The 23110-nt window shown below is 45.9% G+C and overlaps 1 protein-coding gene across 4 annotated transcripts in view; it reads right to left on the bottom strand.

Annotated features, from left to right (window-relative positions):
* The window catches only part of GSG1L (GSG1 like), a 56462-nt gene extending 39067 nt beyond the window's left edge, over window positions 1-17395 (bottom strand). Inside the window, exon 1 of one of the 4 annotated variants that reach the window (XM_042037821.1) lies at window positions 14834-17395. In XM_042037821.1, coding sequence (XP_041893755.1) covers window positions 14834-15134 — 301 coding nt within the window. In that variant the 5' untranslated portion in view covers window positions 15135-17395. The remainder of the gene's footprint in view (window positions 1-14833) is intronic. The other 3 variants (XM_042037822.1, XM_042037820.1, XM_042037819.1) reach the window with 3 other exon arrangements.
* Between the last annotated feature and the right edge of the window lie 5715 nt (window positions 17396-23110).

Here is a 23110-nt window from a genome sequence, read left to right as displayed (position 1 = left end):
TGTCCAGGGGAAGCATTTCTACCTTCTGAGTCCAGAGGACAGCCAAGAAAAGGAAGGGACACTTGGCTTATCAAAGCATCATCTCTGTTTCCAAAGGGGTGGACAGGGCAGGCTGTATATGGGCAGGAGGAATGTCAGTGAGTGAATGAGTGAGTGATTTTTGGGGCAGGTAGATGGAAAGATAACTGAAGGATCACAGAAATTACCGTCCCTGCACACTTCCTGTTCAGAGCAGGGCTGTGACTTTTCCCACTCAAACTCCGAAATGCTTCAAGGATGGTGATACCCATCCCTTAGTGACTCAAAGATGGAGTTTCTTCCCACTCTGGTCCACATCTGGAGAAGTGTTTCCTTATACCCAATCCAAACTTCTGTAGCTGCTCTGGCACCAGTCTACTCATCCTTTCTCTGTTTGTAGGGACATGAACAAGCCCAGCTCCCCCAAGTTCTTTACTTCAAGCTCCTGACCAAGAAATCCAGATAAATAAGTGGACTATAAAATATACTAAGGTGCAAGTAGAAAACATTCTCATCCAGAACCTCTGAGTTTTAGGGCATGAGGTTCTCCAGGAATTTTATTGACATGAAAACCAGGGAATATAGGGAGAGTGACCTCTAGATTTGGACTTGATATAAGCAGATTTAGCAGGATTTTTCATTCTAGCCATATGGATCAGTGGTTTGGGTCTTTGTTTGTTTGTTTGTTTGTCAGATGTAAGTTATTACTTTTATCACAGTTTTGTTTTAGTCTGACTTCAAGCTAACTGGCTCTCACTGATCATCCCTCACTTGTGTTACAGTGAATCCAAAGCCAACTGGAAACCTTTAAGAAATACCTGACTCTCCAGAATGTTATCCCAAGACAGGCACAGGGGAATGGCCTTTGTAACTACAAAAACTGCACAGGCTGCTCTGAGAGCTGGTGGTGCCTTTTAGACACCTGGCAAGGGACAGAGTTTCTCTGAGTTACCAGTGTTTGGCTGTAGGTGCCTTATCTGCAGGGCAGTGGGGAGGGTGGTCACAGGCACCTCATCCTCCCTCAAATTCCACTTGCCCAGAACATCATCTCTCCCTGTGGTGAGGCCTCCAGTTTAAATAATATGGACAGAAAATGCTGGAGTGTCCAGAAAAAGTCCTTTAGGAGCCATAGCAAAAAGAATGACTGGAGGCAAAGAAGAGCCTGGATGTCACCTCACTTTTGATGGCTGATTGTGCCTGGCTTGCTGCTGAAGGTCATGGTAGGAACTGCACAAGCAGTTCCTGACACTTCCCTTTGTTGTTCTTGCTGCTGGAGCACTGGAAAACCCTCCTCTGTTTTCAGTGGTAACCACTGGTGGTATTTATAAACCACAGCCACACTTCCACATGCAGACATGCATCTCGCTGAGAACTGAAGATGTCAGCAGTGCCTTCACTGTTCCTCTTAGGATTTATTCTAAGTTATTTTTGGGTATCTTGTATAACTGATCTCTTAAGCCCTCTTAAGTTTAATTTTAGACTTGGCAGAGTTTATCCTGCTGTGCTGTCCTTTTCCAGATGCATCTTGTCCTCCTAACCAGGCTCCTGGAAAGTCTTTAGAGAATACAGAAAAGGCTGTTCAGAGAAGCAACAAGAAGAGTCTCTAGGATTCATCCCCTGAGAGTCCTGCCTTCACCCGTTTGTAGCTGTGATCCTGTCAGAGAAGAAAGCCAAGGAGTGACCTCTCCTGCACTTCACTCACGCAGAAAGAAGAGGTGGGGCCTGGATTGGATTCTCTGCACTTCCCCTCAGGAGTGATGGCCATGAGCAGTGCACGTGCAGAGCTCAGCAGTGACAGGGAGCTGCTGGAGGCTGAGGAGAGAGGGATGCCCAACACCTAAACAGCTATAAGCAAAGCACTTGGTACCAGCTTCTTCTGTGACTTCCCGAGAGTGAGGTGGAAACACCATCTGTGCTAGTCCTTGCAAACACACTCCCTCCTAATCAGACTGACTGTGCACGGGCTCAGCTGTGTCTCTGCTGGCCTTCCCAAGAAAGGGATGTGGGTCACAGGGACCTGCAGGACTGGGAACTAGTAAGATTTATCCAATCCAAAATTTATCTGTGGCTAATAAATCCAAAATTTATCTGCGTCTAATTAATCCTGATTAATTAATCTAATTAATCCTGATTGATTAATCTAATTCTGTATATGTGCATGTTTATGAGTATTTGTAACTTGCTGGGGAACTTCAAACTGGAGCAGCCAGAGCGTGGGAGGAGACACATCTGGAAAGACTGAGCTGGTGGGTGGAGAGGAGTCTTGAGGTTGTATGAGTAATAGACGTACAGCCCATGAAAGTATCTGAGGGACCACCAGAATGATGTACCCGTGCATCTGCAGCGGGAAGGGGTGGGCATGTTTCAGCAGGATCTGCAGACCTGGACAGGCTGAGGAGGAAGAGGAGCAAGTTTGGTGCTGGGGGTGATGTTTCTGTGGCTGCTGATGAAGGCACAACTCTCTCTGAGGGTCTGTGTGGTCAGAGACATCAGTGCCAGGCTTGCACTTGTGTGTGTGTGGGAGTGTGTGTGTGTGAGTGTTTGAATACTTGCCCAGCCTGGATGAGAAGGGCCCAGCAGCAAATGGATGAAAGAAAAGAAATTTCCTGGGCCTTAAAGTCCCCAGGCTCAGCTTCGTGGGCATGCTCAGCATCCTCTCAGACAGACTTCTCCCATCTTGTCGTGGAGACAAACAGGTCCCAAAGAACCATCAGGTCACACGGTTTGCTGCCTCCAGGGCCCTGGGCTGCCTTCCCTGCTCTGCCCTGCCCTGCACATATTGTGGGTATGTCACACATGCCGGGCTGTGGCTTCCAGCATGGAGCTCTGTGGGAACCTAGAATGCAGAGAATATTTCTCTGCCTGTTTTGAAAGGTTTTACCCCCCTGGACAGTACTGGTTTTGACCTTTGTCCATGGGAAAATTTGCCTAGCCTCTGGGAAGAATTTGAATCGACAATGGTGAGAATTAGGTGATAGAATACTATGTGAGATTATCACAGGGTGAAAAATTTAGAGTTTTTAGGTCTATTTGCATAGTAAATAGATAGAAGTAGAAAACCTCAAAATGGAGGATAAGTTGTAGTTAAAAGCTTCTTTCTCCTTCTTCACTAACTCCATATTTTGCAGCAATAGTGGTTTGGGATGATTGGATACAGAATTCTGCAGCTCCTGTCTATGTGATTTAGGAGCTTGTTGGACAGTGGTGAAAAAGTGAAAATACCTTGTGTTTTAAGTTTTCATTGGGTAATTTACCTTTAAAAAGGCTGTGAGATCTTGCTAAGTTGTCTTCTTGCTGCATTCTCTGCTCTGTGCTATGTCTAAGCCATGTCAGTGGTTTGTACTCCTTAGATTAGAATTAATAAACACCTATCAGGAGACTGAGAAGCCATGAAGTCCCATTTGCCTCCTTTTGTCTCCTGGCACAAATCTGAACGTCTCCCCCATCAGGGAAGACAACAATTAATGACGTGGACAGCGTTAGAGCTCTTCTCTGGGCCCATGGAATTAGAGAGCTGCACAGGGCAGCTGTAAGGCAGGTCTGGGTGCACATAAACTGGGTCTGAGCTCCAGCACACAGATGTCCATCCAAGCCCTGTGTGCCCTCTGCCTTTAAGCCTTTGTGAGACCCACATTCTGCTCCTTCTTCCACCTAAAAGGTGTGGTTTGTTTGTTTCTGTCCTCAGGACCTCACACAGGCCAGGAACCTGTTGGTTTAGACTGGAAATCAGGAAGAGGGCAGAAAAAACACCAAAAAGCGCTTCAGCTTCAAGACAATATTCTGTTTCTAATATGGCTGTTGTCATAGCAAAGAGCAGAAGTTGATGTTCTGGATCCTACTTTTTGGTCCTGCATTCCTGAGTTCTTTCCTCTCTGAGCCAGGGGTAAATGCCTGATTAATAATGAGAGCAGCAAAATAAAAACAACCCTGAAAAATCCTATTTTGTATGTCTTGCAGTGACATGGTCTGAAAATATTCTAGTTAATTGACTTAAAAGAAACCTGGTAGTTCTGGCTGAACTCTGTTATAACTCTGCTTTTCATCTCACCAAAAAAAAAAGAAGAAAGAAAACGCTGTCTGTATCCACTTTTTCTGCATAAAATTTTATGAGTTCAAAAGTGCAGTTATGATGGAAATTTAAATGATTACATTTCTTTTGAACAACATTCCCTTTTAGTAACACCCTGGCTCCCAGCCTACGACAGACAAGGTCCCCTTTTTTCCCACCAGGCCCTAACAAATCTTCATCTCTCCAGTTATATCTGGAGTCATGTGATTCTGATGAGATCCCACATCATCTACTGAGAGTAAAATAATTGTATTTGTCTAAAAAAAGACATAATCCTCAAGGGATCCCAGCCTAGACGAGGCTGAGGACTCCGACACAACTTCAGTGAAAAAAAGTACTACATGAGGGAAAATGCAGGTTAATGGGCTCACTCAAACAGAGTTGTATCAGGTTAATTACCAACTGAAATATTCAAATTGTGATTAAAGCTGTCTCAGAGCACTTAATTGACTTTTTTTTCCTAATGAAATTTGAGTGTTAATCCGTAAAATCAACATTTTCCAGTTGACCCTGTTGATTTTGCCGGAGCTATATTTTCTTCTGGAAAATAAACAAATTCACACAGAATTGCACAAAAATATGCCTTGAACTATGCAGACAATTATTTTCTCTTCGTCTGACAGCTGCCATTCATTGCTGCTGCCCATCAACATTTCTGCTACTTCTAAATATCTTGAGAATTTGCCCAATTTCTCAGTGACAACTCACAGTCTGTATCGCCTTTGGGATTGTTTTTAAACCTGAATGCTGTACTGCTGTTCTCCTTCAGCAAATCCAATCCCTTCAAACTTCCTACGTTTCAAAAGTGGAAAAATTTAAAGCTTCCCACTTTTTTCATTTCAGGCGTGCACTTTTCCTCAGTTTGCATATTCCTGAAGGAACGTGTCTAATTTTGTCAGAGAGGTCCCATTCACACCGTGGGGTTCCCTCTTGGTTGGTTGGAGCAGGAAAGGGCTGTGCAGGGCAGGGAGTGTGGGCAGAGCTGGGAATGCTGTCGGTGCTGCCTGGGACTATGCCATGGCAACTGCTTCTTCCAGGCTGCAACTCTCCCTGACGTGAATAATCTTACACAGCATCTAAAAGCAAATGTCTCCACAGGCTGCTCTCAAATCATGTCTAATTGAAACGCAGCCAAGTCACAAGACTCTGCTGATTATCTTGGTAAGACCTGAAGGATGTGTACACACATCCATCATTTGGAGAGCTGGAAAATAGTTCTGGTTTCCAAGTGATTGTGAAAATCATGGAAACAGAAGTGCTGAGAGGTTTTCAATGATTTTGGTGTCAAATTAGAGCTGACTTCATTAAATCAAGGAGCTCTGAGTTGCTTTAAGCGTTTGAAGCCATAGAACGTGAAGGGGAGGGTTTTACCTGCTCATCCCAGAGGTGACCATCTGCCACACTGTGCTGACCCTGAGCCAATGTGAATATGCCAAAATAAACTAGATATTGGCAATCCAGGATCCTTGAGACATCCAGAAAACTGGGAAAGACAAAAATCAATGCTCTTCCCAGAGGATTCAGCTGCTGTATGTCCCTCACTGCATGAAGTCTAGCCTTCTCCTGTCCTCCTGTCCCTGCCCTGCTTGCTCTTTCAGTTGAGATATCCTGTTTTTCCAGGCAGGCATCCCTGGCTTGGGGTATGGAAACAGGTAACTTTAACCTTTTCTTCATGACTTTTAAAGGAAGTGAACTGCAGCACACTGGAAATGAACATCCAGTTTTTGAAATCAAGTGAAAAAAAGTTGTGCTTGCATTTCCTCTTGTGAACCTTATTTCCAGGCATGTACACAATAACTCTGAAACAAATTCTCATTAGTGATTTTTGCCTGGCTGGGTGATGCACAGTGAAATCAGGCTGTATGATGTGGGTTTTTTTAAGCATGGTGGAATGTCTCTACTTCTCAACTGATTTTCCACATTGTAAGCATGGTTTGAGTCCTTCTCCCCACCAAACGTAGCCAGACAGAAGGAGGAACACATGAAAGTGGATTCTGTTTACCTGTGACTATTCTACAAGCCATGTCATTCCACAGTAATTACATCTGCTTCTTATTACTCACTGGCTTCTGTATTCCTTTCTAAGCTAGATCAGCAAAGATTTATATTGCCTTTTGGTCTAGCAACAAGAACACTGGAATTTCACCGATTTGGGACTAACAGAGGGTCCTGCTAGAAGCACCCTATTCCCTGCTATCCTGGTTTCAGCTGGGATAGACTCAATTTTCTTCCTATTAGCAGGTGCAGGGCTGCGTTTTGGGCTTAGGATGAGAATAATGTTGGTAACACAGTGGTGGTTGGGTTGTTGCTGAGCAGGGCTTATCTGAATCAGGGACTTTGCAGCATCTCATGCTCTGCCACTGAGGATGTGCACAAAATGCCAGGAGGGAGCATGGCCAGGACAGCTGACCTGAGCTGTCCAGTGGGATACTGCAGACCAGAGAATGTTATGCTCAGTATGTAAATTGGGGAGAGCTTGCTAGGAGCTGTCAATTGTTGCTTTGGGTTGGGCTGGGCAGCAGTGAGCAGCTGCATTGTGCAACATGTTTTGGGGGGGTTTTAGTGCTCTCTCTCCCCTTTCCTCTACTTTTATTATTATTTGTTTTTGTATTTTACTTTATTGCAGTTATTAAGCTGTTCTTATCTCAACCCACTGGTGTTACCTTTTTCTGACTCTCCTCCCCACCCCACATGGGCAGGAGGGAGCGAGGGGCTGAGCAGTACTTAATTAACAGCTGGGGTTAAACCACAACAACCTGTACGTCCCAATTTTGAGATCTGTCACTCAGCCACTTCCCCTAGTTCCACATAAGGAAAGTTTTAACATCAGGATTGAGTCTGGTGTAATTTAAAAACCACGGGGATACCATGATGATTGATCTTCCATCCCTTATGTATTTCCTTAGCCCTGAATGCATCTGTTCATACTTTGCGCTGACACTGGGGTAAAGCATCTCAGTTCTCTTTGAAATCTGGGACCTATGTGTTAATCTTCCAGCCCTTTGAAGTTTATCCCATTTACAAGGAACTACCAGAACTCCTCAGATGTTTCCTTTAAGTCTACTGGGTTAAATGTCTGAGAACAGACACATCCAAACACTCGTGAGGAAGAGTAACATATCGAATAAGCACTAGTTAGCTGCCTGGCCCCTTACTTTGCTCCGTTATGAGGCTCAGCCTGCAGGGACTTTATGGCCATGTTTTATGGATGATAGATGTTCACACAACTCGTCTGCCCAGCAGGATCAGGAGGACCTAAAATCCGAAACTCCCAGAGCACCGCAGACACAAAATATCCCCAACATCCTATAAAAACCTGAATGTCTGCAATAAAGCAATCACCACCACAGAAATCACAGCTATCATGTACCACAGGAAGGGAGCAGGAGTCCTCGTGAGGAACACGAATAAATCTGTAAATTCCTATGGCCAGGCCTATCTCATCCTGAAAGCAAAATACCAGGGATTTGTTAGGAGGAGTTCACAAGTGCTTTTCTGCAGTGGATCCTTCCCATGCTGTAAAGGAAGGCAAAAATTTGTTACTCTCCTTGTTATCTAGCCTGAGGGAGATTTCCCATCTGATCCCAAATTAGATCATCAGTTTAATGTTCAGTGCATGAGCAGCCATACCAATTAGATCCTGAGAAGCTGTAATAATGTCAGCAGCGGCAGAGCAGCCTCCTCACACACTGCCTCCACCTGGAGCCAATTCCTGCTGCTTTAGGCAAGGCATTAAAACCTCCAGAAAACGTGATGGGCACCCAGGCAGCAGCTATTTCTTTTCTTGGCTCCCACTGGTGCCCAGCAGCCTCCCCGGAGCAGGAACGTCACGGAGCAGGCACCGTGTGAGCCAGGGAGGCAAGGGGGCTCTTCCAGACCTCCTTAAAACACCAACAAATCAGCTATACAGGACTCACCCCAAGTTCCTCAGGCCAGAAACTTTCCTCTTCTCTCCTGCAGTTCTTCCTGCACTTTGGAAACCTCCATTTCAGCCCATGGGTTTCCTTTGCTCACACTGCCCTCTGTGGAGGTGAGGTCCAGACACACCGTCTGGGAGCCTGTCCTTGGATTGTCACTTTTTTCCCCTCAGTTGTGAGTTGCTTAGGTCATATTATTTTCTTTATCCCTATATGTGTAAGGTATCACTACATCCCCTCTAGCTCTTCAATCTGTTATAGCACAGAACACCAGCTTTCTTTTCTTGGAGGAGATTCTCTTTTCCTTAACTACCTCGGAAATCCCACTCTGCACCTATTTCACCTTCTCCTTTTTCTTAGCATCCCTATGCACAATGGCATTTACAAAACACACTTGTGTTGCCTGTGGTGCTGATTTTTCCCTAGAATAACCTTTTCTTTATGTCACAGCACTTGGCAGCTCTCAGCCACCCCACGGACAAATACTGGCCCCCAACTTGGTTCTTATCTTCTCCCTGCAATTGGTGCCTACCTGTGACCTCACAGAGCTTTAGGCCTTGGCATCTGGTGCTTTCAACCTTCTGTAAAATGTAACACTGCTCTTACAACTCCAGTTATGCACACAAATCTCTCCTCTGTAATGCCAATGCTCCCAGATTTTGTGTGGCAGCACACATAAGAAGCACATTCAAAGCAGGATTATTCTCTTCAAATTAAGACTTCTGTGCTGGGACTTGCAACATCTTAGACAAATTCCCTTCTGGCCAATGAGGCAAACACGTAATCCCAGGTTTTAGTTCATCCTGCAGAAGGAGCAGTGTAATCTCCCAAGGAGTGCTCCCTACTCTCCACTGTAATGATGGTGTTGATCAGTTTGGGCACAGACACCTACATTTGCTTATGGCCATGGGCTGGCTGTAAGATTCATCTTCCCTTCATTTTTTTAGGTGACACAAATTATATCCCTAGTTCTTTTTTTCCTAGATTGCTAATCCCAGCAATAACAGAATCCATCCCAAAACCAAATTTGAGGACAACCAGAAATATCTGGTCTCCATTGGGATAATTCTCCCTTTTGTATTACTTGCCACAGTCTCCTTGTAAGACTGTTCTTTAGTCAGTTTACAATCTGTTTACCCCCATGATAATCAATAAAATAAAGTAAATCTGCAACACAATTTGATGCAAAAAGTCTTCCTGCTCCACTGTCTTTGTGTTGTCTCCAGTGACAGATATTTAGGGAAGAATGAAGGAATGGGCATAGGGTGATTCTGCTCCTCTACTCCCCTTGTCACACCAGTACTGCAGCAGCAGTTTGAGGACTTCCCAGCCTGGGATTGCTCTAAAATTGTCCTGTCAGTAACAGGAATGGAAGTTTCCTCTCTGGATCCATGCAACTCCCAGTTTTGGCCTTCTCAACAGGCCCTGGCAGGGAGCTCTGCAGGAAGGAGTACTTACTTTTGTCTGTTATGCCTTTTTGTTCCTGAATCATGGAAGCAGTCAATGATGTGTGTTGTCTGAGCTCTGTCATTGTCACTTGATCCCCACCAACATGACGACTCTGTGCACTGGGCCTTCCTTCCAGCCTGGAGCTCAGGCTCAGGCTGTTCAGTGACCCCCACTGTGGAGCCTGCCTGCCTCTCTCTCCACGTCCTTACCATCCTTCCCACTGTCTGCAGCTCTTCTGGAAAGAATTTTCAGTGGGACATTCCATCAAATGCTTTCTTGCAAATCCACAGAGACTGGATCTAATCCATTACCCTTGTCTGAGAAATGATTCATCTTGGTAAAAAATTTACCTTTAATAAACCCATACCTTTGAGAAAACCTATTTGTTGCCATGGAGTGAGTGCTTTCTCTGAAAACTACCCTAAGATTCCTGGGTCAAGTGGGCTGTAGAGGTTTTTTCACTTTTCTTTAAATACAGGTGATATACAGGTTCTTGCTTCTAAACCTGCATTTTCATGTACCAATTATTTCAACATCCTCAGATGGAGATTATCGTGGTTCCCTGGGTTCAGTTCCTCCAACACTGGAAATTTTATCTTTAATACAGAGCTCTACCTCCTCCATTCCTTTTACCACTCTTTCCTTCCTAACAATTTATAACCAGCAATTTTTACATTCCAGTCATGCGAATAAACCTGCCAGGTTTCAGTCATGCCAATTATATTGTATTTCTCATAATCCAGCAAGAATTCCCAAGTCCTCTTGCTTTTAATTATATACTCACAAGGTGCTTTCCCCCAGTCCCTCTCTGGCCAGCCACCTGTGGTGAATCACTGGGATGTGTGATTATCACAGGGGGCGGGGGACAAAGGTGTTGCAGAACCACTCTGGAGCTGTGAAAGGCTGGGGCAAGTTCTGGTCTTTATATGTCACAGATTTACTCATTTCTGCAGGATAAACCCCTCTCCTTCTCTGGCTCCTCCTCAAGGTGCATTCAATGCCTGCTCTTCTGGCCCATTTTGGCACATCCTTACATCCCATCTAAATTCCACTCTACTCCTTCAGCAGTGCTGAGGAATAGGTGGTACAGAGCACACAAAGAGCTACAGACCCCTTGCCCTCCAAAAAAGTCAATCCAAACCCACAAAACAAGCCATGCATACCCATTCCTGGTGTCCCGATTTCTAGGGAGCATGGTGAGCACCCTTGGTTATTGGGACAGTAGTCTTAAAAGGCAACTGGGCACTGCTCTTCCCCTCTGACTGTGGATGTCAATACTGAGCTTGTTTGTTCACTGGCAACTAAAGCAAGGTCTGAGTTCATGGTGTTTTTCTATTAACATCAAAGCAAACACACAGTTGAGCAAAACTGACTGACTTGTTATTGCTTCCCAGCTCTCAAACTCCCCTATTAGGATATGATATGCCACCTTGCCTACTTCATGGGTTAATTTTTTCATGGCATGTGTGTTCCTGAGCCATGGAATCCACCAGCTGGCTCACCACTGCTGCTGTCAGTGCACCCCTTGTGCGGTACCTTGTGAGGTGCCCTGTGGTGCCCAAGCACAGACCCTGACTGCGGGTGTGCAACAAGATACATGCTCAAAGTCACGTATAAGAAATTAAATGCTGGTGAGCTTGTCTCTGAGACATCTGGCCATGGTCAAGGAGTTCACAGCCCGGGAGGAGGCCCCAAGTACAGCCTGTGAGGGTAGAACAGGACTCATGGCCAGCACAGTCTGCAGAGCTTTATCTTCATCCCCTTCCAAGGCTGAGTGTGTTGCTCCTACAGAAGACGCCTCCCCCTGTGTGGGATCCAAAGCACTGAACCCACTCTGAAAGGGAGAACCTTGTCCTCCTTCTGGTAGACTGGGATTCAGCACACTTTTGAGTCAGAAACTGTGCTAAATAATTACAGGACTCCCCCACCAATGAAATATAAATGCTCCAGTCCCTCTATTCCCAGAGGGGATTCACAATTACATTTCTCAGGTACTAAATGCTTTTTGAATTCTTGAGCTGTCCTAGACATGCTGGATAAAAATAAACTCTAGATTCACAAATTATTTCAGAAATAATCACAGCATTCAATCTCTGTTAGAGCTGTCAGTGGAAACCAGAAACTGGCACCAAGAGGCAGGCACGCTCCGCTGGGCTCTTCACAAAGTGGATGGCATGCTGCTTGCACCTCAGCCTCTGGAATCTAAATGCACATTGCAGATAAACAGGGGGAAGGAGAAGACACTCAAAAATTTGTTTCCTTGCTGCCTAAATGTCATTTTAAGGTGTGAGTCCCACCCCCTTCAGCCAAGTGGGAGCCCTGGCATCCTGTTCCCTGCAGCATCAGCCTGCTGGGAGCTGGTCCTGGTGGCACTACAAGATCTGCTGTGTTGCAGCTGCACCAGTGCAGGGAGCAGAAAGTTTTGACAGTGTGGCTGGAGGAGAGAGAAATCAAAAGCCTGGTGGCTGGAGGAAGAATGGGGCTCATAGCTGTGAAAGTTTGGAGGCTCTGGAGAGTTTTGGCAGTACCATGATCACAGAGAGAGTTACTGGCATTCACACGTGCCTGGTGGGATCCAGCACGGAATCACAGAAGACCCTGTGTGGGAAAGGAGCCACAAGGATCATCAAAGTCCAGCTCCTGGCCCTGCACAGACACCCCAACAATCCCACCCTGTCCCTGAGGGTGTTGTGCAGACACTCCTGGAGCTCTGGCAGCCTTGGGGCTGTGACCAGTTCCCTGGGCAGCCTGTTTCGGTGACCAAACACCCTCTGGGGGAAGAATTTTTTCCCAATATCCAACCTAAACCTTCCCCAATACAACTTCAGGCCATTCCCTTGGGCCCTGTCACTGGTCACGACAGAAGAGATCAGTGCCTGACCCTCCTCTCCCCCTCACGAGGAAGTTGTAGACTGTGATGAGGTCTCTCCTCATGTTGCCTAAATTCAGACATCAATGAGTCAGGGAGGAATCAGGGATGGGGTGGGAGCTGTGGGAATGGTGCTGACCATGGGCTCTGGCCATATGCTCTGCTGACAAAGTGTGAGGCTGTGAGTGACTGTGGAAGGGACTTTGCCTGGAGCAAGGCTGCTGCAGTCACTTCAGTGTGCTGCTGGTAAAGCTGTAAGAAAGATACTGCTGGCAGCATACAGTGCATTTGAGCTGGGGACTTTGACTAATTTAATACACTACTATTTAACAGAATTAATACAATGCTATTTAATACACACACGACTGTGTGACTTGTGATGCCTGCAGAACTGGGGTCAGTAGGTGTGCTGAGGATGGTGGGATGAGCCTCTGGGATGGATTCCCCACAGATATACTGAGTGGGGGCTGTATGTGTGAGCACAGTCCCTGTGCTGTTGAGCTGGGGCTGGCTGGTGCCTCGCTGCCCTGCGGCTCAGATGAAATGATCATCAGTCGGGCTGCAAAAGGCCATGGCAACACTCTGACAGTCTGGTAATACAAACCCATCAGTCTGAGTGAAGAGCTGTCGAGTATTTTATGTTGGCACTATTAGGGACAAATTTAGACCCGTCTCCATTACATTGTTCCCGTCCTTACCAGAAGAAGACATGGTAAATCTGAAAGAGGCAGCTCTCGGTCTAAGCCAGAATATCCCTGTACCTGCTTGGGTTATTTCCAAAGGTTGGTCACTCCTAGTCTGCTAACTGAAGAATACTTTCCCCCAGGTTAGTGTTTCAAATGAGGAAACACTCATAGAGCTGCTGTGGGCGTGTGGGGAGGGAGAAGCAACCCCCTTCTCTCTTGCTTTCACCAGAACTTTTTAAAGCTTGCTTCCAACTCTCTCCTGAAATCACCCACTACAGCACAGCTTTGTTTACCCGGTACAGAATAGATCACTGTGTTTCTCTTCTCCCACAGATAACTCACTTTTCTGAGTGGGCTAGAGTCACACAGTTACAACTTATCTCACACATAAATCTTGACTTGGAAAGATTTCAATATCTGCCAGAAATATGGGCATCCTTGATTGTGCCAACCCCAGCTAAGATGCTCAGAGAGTCTTAGGCTGATCACTCAGGCTGCTGTGGCCTAAGTTGATTCCCAAATCAGTAAGACAAATAATCTTCTTTTCTGTGTTTTTCTTTCTAACATCAAGAGTGTTGCTTTGGTGATCTCATTTCAGCCTGGAGCTGTTGCAGTCCCAAGGTTGGAGTTCATGAACTTTCCTTTTTTTAACATTAAATTGAGTTTTAATGAGCAGCTAATTCTACAAGTACTCTCCTCAAAAACACCAGGGAGAATGCACAAGCCCTTGGGATGAAACAGGCTGAGAGGTTTCCCAGGTTTGCCCCAATTAATAGTACATTCTCAGAGAGAATTCTACCATGATCCCACAAACTTCCCATTACCAGAGGGGCTGTGTTCTCAGAGACACAGCACATCCATGGTTAACTGTTCCTCTCTCCCAGCAGTGAAGGACCAACTCCCCAGTCTGCTCCTTGGGCAGTGGCAGGATGGGATGGGAGCAGCCCAGAGAGGAACAAATATCCACAATCCATCATCTCATACTGTGTCACATTTTAAACTTTATTTTTCCGTCACATAATCTAGAAAAGGGCTCTTTCAAAAGCAGAGTGTGGATGTTAGCTCTAGCAGACAGCTCTGGGAGTAGGGACTGTCAGTTTTCATCTGCTGAGACTTAAACTGGTCCCAAGGCAGCTGCCTGCCACCCACCCTCCAGTGTGTTATTTCTTGCAAAGTGCCAGGCTACAGCAGAGGAAATGAATGCCCCGATAAACTGGAGAGATGTCTTTTTGAGTGGTTCCCAGCAAGTAAATGGCTGAGCAGGGAACAGAAGAGAGCTTTCTTGTGCCCAGTTGTACCCTTTAACTGCATTTCTCTATTCGATGAACATACATTCCAGGAAGGGCTCGCGGGTGGTCATTTACTTCAGGGATAGCCGAAAAGAGGCAGGCTGGGCTACAGCTGGTAAAAACCGTGACCTTTGTGCTCCCCCTGCCATTCAGACCATTGTCCTGGGGACAATTGCCGTCAGATGTCAGAACCTCCTTAACAACTACGGCCGCTGCCTTCCGAGCGCTCCAAGGAGCAGCTGGCGGGGAAGCGCTGCCCAGTCTGTGGCTGCAGTGCCCGGGAGGGTGGCACACGCTGCTGCTCAGGGGCTCAGCTGGCTGGAGAGCTCAGACCCTGCAGCAGCCAGCAGGTAAACAAGCAAATCCCTGCTCTCGCAGGAAACAGGTTGCTTTTCAACAAAGAACTGTTAAAACCCTGCCTCTCTCCGCAGGGCGAATCTGCTCTAAGATACAGCCCAGAACGGCTTGCCCGTTGCTTATCACACTGAGGCAAACACAAAGCGACACAGGCTGGAAGGAAGTTGTTTTATACTTACCAGCAGCATTGATATTTTCCTCACAGGAGTACCAGATCCCAGTGTGGAAATACCTGAAAAGGAAGCGGTCATCTCCCGTCTCCCAGCTGTAATGAACCACATTCTGGTTCGTCTCATTTGCAGTCTCATTCCCGCCGTAATTGAGGCAGTTTGTCTTCTTCTCTTTCCCACAGCTCGGCTTGGGGACCCTCTGTGTGCCCTCACACCAGTGGGTCGTGATAAAAGCTGTTGTAGAGAAGAGGAGAGCCATCAGATTCAGACTCACTGCTAGCAGGGCTCTGCATCTTCGATTTGTCTTCATGGTAAATCCGCCCTCCCTCCCCCTCCTGCTGAGAGAAGAAGTCAAAGGGGTTTGTTTTATTTGGGAGGGGGGGAGGTTTCAAAGCTTCTCACGATTCAGAATCCAGTTGTCCAGGCATCAAAACTCTCAGCTTCTTCCAATCTGCTGCTGAAGCGGTGAAGGAAGCTCTGCAGCCAGACTCCCATTCTTCCCCTTCACTTGAAACCCTGCCTTTGTACGTTAAAGGAGCAGCTGCCGGCGCGGCAGCGGGGCCGATCTCTCGCAGCCGCGGAGCTTCAGCGCGCTGAGGGGACCGGAGCGGCTCTGCCTCCCGAGGAGCACCAGAGGCGAGTGAACATCTGCTCGGCTACCACACATCATCCTCCCGAGGGGCTCCGCAGCCTCCTCCGCTGGGAGACACCTGCAGGCTGCCAGGCTCGCTGTCCCCTGCTCCCGTAGGATGGGCAGGAGCGGCTCAGCGTGCGGCAGGAGGAGGCAGGGACAGCTGCCACCCGCTGCCACCGTCCCCGGCACCGCTCGGAGCCCACTGCAGCACGCCGGGCTGGGGGGAGGCGTCACGGCTCAGTCCCGAAAAGAATTATTATTATTTTTATTATGTGGAGCTGTGAAAGGCATTTTTCATGTACCACAGGGTAGAGATTCGTCCAGGAGGAGGAGGGATGGAGTGGTACTTTAGCATTTCTGCTCTGAGCTAGAGAGTAGTAAATCCAGGGGCTGATTCTGGTTTTGGCATGATGGTGTAAATCTCTTTCTTCAGAGGCTTGCTCTGGCAGCCCCAGAGGAATTTGGGTTTGAAAGTGTGTGATGTGTGAAACCCACATCTTTCATAACACCAAGTGGAGCCCCTTTCCCAGGCTTTTATTCCCGGACACAGTGCTTGCAGATGTTTTGGTTGAAGTGGGTCTGGAGGAAATTTTCTTGTTTGTAGACAGAACTAATTAGAGCAAACCCTGGGCTTTACTCACCAGATGGCAATGCTGAGAGCAGAGAACACTTAATACTTAATACCCCATTTCCAAAGAGAATTGTATTGCCCTCACGATGTTCAGCTGGCTCACAGAGTTTCTGACCCCTTTGCACATTGCTCACAGCTCTCTGGTGAGCACTGAGCGCCATGAGGAGCAGGGCACCTGATGGTGGTGGAGGTAGAACCCATGAGCCCCTGTGTCCAGCACTGAGGTTGGCCACACTTGTCACACAATCGTTCTGTTCCTTGGTAGATGAAGGCAATTTTCTGTGGTGAAGAAGCTCTCTGTGCCTTCTGAGTCTTGTTTCCTTCCAGCCTAGTTTAGACATCCTGCAAAGGCCGTGGGGATGCTGGTGGCCTCTCAGAGCAGTCCAGCAGTGGGTTTCCAGCAAGCCCTGGGAATATCCGTGCAGCCAAGCAGGCTCATACTGGCAGTGCTCATGGAGCCCACAGGCAATGCTTGTGCTGTGCTTTGCTGCCTGCAGACGTGACATGTGGGGGTAGTTTCTCCAGCTCCTTGAAGAAGGCCAGGAAGAATGAGGTGAAGTTTCTCCTTGAGGCTTCCAGGACCTGTTCCTGCCTTCCTGATGCCCCCCCCCCCAGGACTTGCTATGACTCTTTTTGGTGCCTGTCCTGAATGTCTGAGCCCAGCTTTAGTGAGATTTCCCACTGTTTCTACACTCACTTGGCTTCAGTCATTTTTTGTTATAAATAAACCAGAAAGTTAACAAAAAACTTTTGTGAGAAAACTCACAGGGCTCTGTGAGAACAATTGTGATGGCAGCTCTGCAAGTTTGGTGAAACAACTTTGCACTGCAGATCCTTCCCTACCCAAGAGCCTTCGCCTTGCCTACCCCTGCCTGTGCCTGCTGAGTGCCACCTCCTCAGTGCCAGGTTTTCCCCCTGTGGTCTGCACTAGCAGCGTGCCTCTCCTTGTCCTGTTGGAATTGCACAGCACTTCTCCCTGTTCCAGCCCTTTCAGCATTACATCTTGCAGGCAGATAATCAGCATGCCTTCCTTGGTTTTAATTGCCTGCAAGAAATAGAGGTGATAGCTATTCAGGGGACCACAGGATTATTACTCCAATTATTTTTATGTTGCAGGACATTTACTCAGTAATGTGTTTGTGGCACTGCTGTGTTTCTCAGGGTTATCCACTTGCTAAGAGGAATAAACAAAGCACTTGAAACTTTGACAAAAAGCCTTCACAAGAAAGCTGATATTGTTCTTCAGGACTGTCTTTCAAGTGGCTGCCAGCATCTGAATCATCACACTTCTCCAAGTGTGAATACAGGTCTTTACAGCTCTTTTCTTACAAATTTTCTCTACCTATTGCCCTGTGGATTGTGTTTTCTGGCCTGCAGCACCAACGCCTGCACACTCTGTTTCTCTGTGTGCCTATCTCCCTGAGGGGTGGGCATCCAAGACTTTTGTTATCTGGGATAATTTTGTCCTAAATACTTCTTACATTTTGTTTTTACTCCTAATCCTAATAGATATTTCTATTTCTGTTCCTCCTTATCTTCTTCATTCTTGTTTTCCAGGCTGGCAGAGCTGTTGAGAACAGACATGGTGACAGTAAATTAAAAGAAAAAAGGCAAAGTAAAGCAGGAGTTTGATTTCTTTTGTGCTAGAGAGCTTTTAGAATTTTAAGCATTTAAAAATACTGAGCACAAAGTAAAGTATGCTCAGTCAGAGAATTTTAGAATATAAATAATTTTCTTTTTCCCTAAAAGAAACCAGGTTTTTTTTCATTGTTAGACTCCTCTGGCTGCATAAATTGGGATTACTTGAAAAGAAGGAAACTGCTCTGTGCTATACTCATGCTGTAATACTCCAATGACTTCTCTTTATATAATCTCTGTTTACCAGATTTGTTGTGTATAAAAATGGAAAGATCATACATATGTTGCAGAAGTCAGTTCAGATGCCTGGATTTAATAGTATTTATGTGGTATTATCTTTAATGATAACGTAGAAGGGTTTGAATGCTATAGAAGAGTAGTTTTCAGGCTGTAGCTACAAGAATCTTTAAAAACCTTTTTGCAGCAATAACTTTTCTCTGATGTTGTGAGAAAAACTACCTTCATAGGTTATAGGTAACCCCTTTTCCTTTAGCATTTCTTAGAGGATCAGTGCGAATTGTTATTACTCGGTATTTACTTGTGTACAAAAAGAATTTGACCCGGAGGATTTAAAGTAATGATAGCTTTTGCAAAAGGAATCTTTCAATCAGGCTCTGTTTTTCACTAGTGGAAAACAGAGGCACCATTCACTAAAATGATAGGAAGTCCTACTTTTTGATCCTCTGGTGCTGATGGGGACACGGTCAGCTCAGTCTGGGTGTTTATTTGGAACCAGCAGCATCAAACACGTGGGGTTATATGCTAGATTTAAATCAACAGTTTAAACCCCTGTAGCTTTTATTTAAATTCTCATTTCTTACAGTTCTGTCCTCCCAGGCTTCCTCGTGTGTTTATTTTGTCCTTTTCAGCTGTCACTGGACTGGACTTCCCAGCTCCTCCTGCCACTTTGGACTAGACCCCTCCTGGCAGCTTCTCTTCGCTTTTCCTCAGCACCACAGAGCCACAGAATTCACTCGCTCAATTCATTTGTTTCGCAAATGGCTCAAAATGTCCTTTTCTGGTTGGAATTTTCCTCCCTTGACATGGAGCTCTGCATAGCTCATCTTTCTCTTGTTCTCTTGCCATGGTAAACATGAATTATTTGTGTGCCCCCAGTGTACCTCCCCTGTCTCTGCTCTGTCCAGCAAAATGGGAAGTTTCTCCTTACCTCAGTTCACTTAACAGCTTTTATTTTTCTATTTGGAGAAGAGGGCTGGGATGGAAATACTCTCCATATTTCCCCCAGATTGTGTTACTCACCTGGGAGTAGTTTGTGTTCTCTCCACTCCAGACTCAGGCTTTTGCCGTTTTCACCCCAGTTTTTATCTTTTTCTCAGAGCTCTGGCCCAAAGCAGTTTGTGCTCAGCAGTGATGTTTGGCACTCTGAGCACACGGGCTGGGCCTTACAGTCCTGTTCATCTAAGAGATGCTGCCAAGGGACAGCCCTGATTTTCTTACAGAAATTAAGCCCTCAGCAAAGGGGCAGACCCCTGGGGTCCATGTGAAGGTGGCCTGAATATTGATGCCACAAGAAATCTTGGTCTTCTGTTTAACTTGTGACTTGGAGTGTGTCTTTCATCTACTTTGCTTATGGGCATTTAGGCAAGGACAAGAAGACTGCTCAGGAAATTCTCCCTGTTCCTGAACTAACCAGGCAAAAAATGGTTTCTGACAGTACTGTAGAAAAGACCTTTAGTAATCTTGACAGAAATGAAAGTGGTAAAATAAACTGTTGCTTCACCCATGAAAATTTCCTTGGTCCAGTGTCACTGGGCAGTAGACAAGACATCCCTGAGTGCCCTCTCCAGAGGAGCTGCTCTGGATGTTGTGAGCATTGCTCATCCTGGCTGGGACAGAGGGGCTGTGCCACTCAGAGACTACAGGCACCCTCCTGCAACGAGCAGGGTCCCTGCAGCCCCTGGCTGTCCCAAACAGCATCAGACTAATCATCCAGCACTGCTCTTTGTGTAAAAACTGGGTGCGACTGGGATGCCAGCAGATTTGTACTTATCTGCTATCTGCATTTAATTCTTCCAGCAGCTGGTGGAGAGGAAGGGAGATGAAAAGAAGTGACAGGTCTGAGTCATGTCTTGATTCGTGTCTGGGAGAGCTGACTGGCTAAGTTGCCTGAAGAGGCAGTCCAAAAGGTCAGGGCTGAACAAGCAAGATATTCCCAAGGCAATTCCCAACGAGCTATTTACATGTGTCCACCTATGGTGGGAGTGAATTAGGTGTAATGCTATCCTACTTTTGATCCTGAATTAAAATTCTTTCTGTCTTAGAGTCACAAGAATTATTTCCTCACAACTGACAGTTGGATTGGATTAAGATGAAAGTTTAATTATGATTTAGTACTCTTTGTTAAGGCTAACTTTGATATGTCTAAGTTGTTACAAGAAGCTACAGGCACACTTAAGAAGAAGTCAAAAAGCAGAACCCACTTCTTTCTTTATTGCTGCAATTAAAGAAGCATTCTTGCACATCAAAGCCTTAATGGCAGCTTGTGAGTCTTTCCATATTCCTGGACACCGTGGCCTGGCATAAAAGCAGCCCCAGAGCAAAAGCGGCCACAGCAAACAGAGCAATGCTGAGAAACGTCAAAGGGTTCATTACCCAAACACGCTCTTTTATAACCCAGGCATCTGATTTCCATATTCATATAAAGTTATATATTGTCATATCCCACTGTGCTTTTGGAAGTGCCTGATCCACTAACTACAGATGAATTAATTTATATTACTTCCTTGTTGTGTTTTTTAAGACATTTTTTTCCCTTCTCTTATCAATATATTTTTAGGGACAGAAGTTAGAACATTTAAATGTCTGTAGTTTTCAGTTTCTGCCTGGCAAAGGAGTAAACTGTGTGCATGTGGTGTCATTTATATGAAGAATAATGTTGCTTATTTGTATGTCCATGTATTTTTTCCCCATAATTAGGATTCATCCATATGTCCAGGCATTTTAAGTGGTAGATTATGATTTGCAGTGGGATTTTAGTTCACAAAGGAGTGATCAGGGAGATATTTATGAGCAAGCTCTGTACCTGGAGGTTCATGTTTCTGTATACTCTCTGCAGAAATTGGACCCTGTGCAAAATGCACTTGCGAAAATAAACTTTACCAGAGCAGAGTAGGAGAGGCTGCTTATGTGCAGGGGTGGCTTTTTGATGGGGCCATGCAGACCTGCAGAAAATGAGTGCACATTGTGTCACTGGGGGTGCACTCCAAGCCAGGGGATCAAGGGCCCTTGGGATGTGCCCATGATCACATCAGGGTAGTGATGCTGAAGGTGAGGGCAAGGTTTGGTTGCCACAGGAGGACAGGATGGTCAGGTTGGCTCTGGAAGCTGAACGTAACAGGACATTGCATTTGGTCTACAGTGAGAGAGAAGTTATAGAACACAACAAATTTATACATGCAGCCAGCAGGTTTGAAACATTTCAGTACCAAACCTCAGTTTGGGCAGAAATCTCTCCCCCAGGAGTAGAGCAGAAGACAAAGCAACCAAACTAGACATCAAGAGATCGATACTAAAAGCAAAACATAGTGGCAAAGATGTCTCTCCAGAGCAACCCAGGTAATTGCATAACTGTTCCAAGGGAAAGAGAAAAGGTCAACAGGCGGATGACAGGCTGGTGCACGGAAAGCTTCTGCCTGGCTGGGGACAGCATTTCACAGTGCATTGGCAGAAAAGTGAATGAGTATGCAAAAGTGACTAGGAAAATGCCAAACTGCCTGAGAAAGCCTGGGTAAGACTCTCCCAAAATGACACACAGTGTCATGGGGAGAGACATCCTCCAAACTGTGGGACTTTTGAGGCAGCACCAAACCCAGCAGAGTGTTGGGAACGATGTCAAATTTCACAATGAAGTTGTAGCAGATGGCAGAAGAGGGAGTCAAGGCCAAGACTTGGCAGAAAGAGGGAAAATGTTAGCCATCAGCCTGTCTGGAGAGCAGCAGGAGGGAGGAGATATATGAGCAACCTGGAGGACAAGCAGGACACTCAGCAGAATGAAAGCACAGCAGAGAGCAGAGAGGGATGGTGCAGTGGAAGGCTGGTTTGGAGACCACAATATGATAAAAAGTACAGAGCTGCAGCTGGCTGGTATCAAAGACCACTCTCACAGGTCTATGTGAACTCTGTGGCCTCAGCAAAGGGGCAAACGAAAGAGCAATTCTTCAAAGGAAAGATGTTATGAATCTTTGGGGAACTCAAATGGGAATGAAGCTACAGGAGGAAAACGTTCAGCAGTATCATACTGACTGCTCAGCTTGGGAGCTGGGGTTTTATTTCCATCTTCACAGCTGGTCATGAATATTTTCTCTTTCCAACCCCTTCCCTGACTGGGTTTTGGATGGAGAAAAGTCATTTCTATTCTCAGTATCCTGCAAGGTCTCAGGTAGGGAACACTCTACCTCTCCACTTGACCTCTAAGGTTGTGTGCATTTTTGAAGAGACCTACCTTTCATCCACCATGTGCTCTGCTGGTAGTGCCCAAATCATTCAGGTTTCATGGGCCCCTGCTATTTGTGTGTGTTAATACAGCACCCTTAACAGAGACTGCAGGATTTGATACAGATTTAGAGCACTCAGTTAAAACTGTTCTGCCAAATGTGAATTGTTTGGCAGGTGGAATGTATTGACTTAAACCTCTGCTCAGTCCTTAAATAGGCCTCACGCTCTTGACTCAGATGTCTGATCAAAAAAAGGATAATAAAAAAAAAAATTTAAAAATCAGATATTGATCTGTACCCAGACCCTCCTCAAGTCAGCCCTTAACACCATTAAATGCAGGCACATCAGCAGAGCTCAGGCTGGCAGTGTCCTCCTGTCTCTGCTTTATTCCAGCACTGAAGATGTGGAAATCAAGTGGAAGCTGCTGCCGCCCCTCGCTGGGGGCTGGGGCTGTGGGGTGAGCAGGGTGTCTGTGGTAGGACCACTGTCTGCACTGGGACAGCATGTCCTTGGCTCTCAACAAAGGTCTGAGTTGATCCCAGGCAAATCATGGACATTAAAATCCTTAGATGGGGCCATTTCTGTAATAACAGCTAAATTATAGCCCGTGCGCTGCAGGAAACCAAATTAGGGCTCCATGTGCAGTATTTACTTGGGCAATTTCACTTAACCTTGCCATCTTTTAATTGCTTTTATATCTTGATTTAGTAATTTCGGATTTTTTTTAATAGTTCCATTTATTGAGAAACACCACAAGAGGCATGAACTGAGTAATTTTCTGTTTCTGAAGTTTTGTACTGTAATAGCAACAGAATCATCAGTAGGCAAATTCTTTAAACAATAATTATCTGTCTCTGCTTTGGATGTTTATTATTTTTGCAGCAGTTCATTTGCAGGACAGAGTGCCACCTTCACAAGAAACTCAACT

Source organism: Corvus kubaryi, unplaced genomic scaffold (genome assembly GCF_017639235.1).
Source record: "Corvus kubaryi isolate FWS band 111438036 unplaced genomic scaffold, C.kubaryi_AGA036_p1.0 37387, whole genome shotgun sequence".
NCBI lineage: Eukaryota > Metazoa > Chordata > Aves > Passeriformes > Corvidae > Corvus > Corvus kubaryi.
Note: the sequence above shows the minus strand (reverse complement) of the source record. Positions and strands in the feature narration are given on the sequence as shown.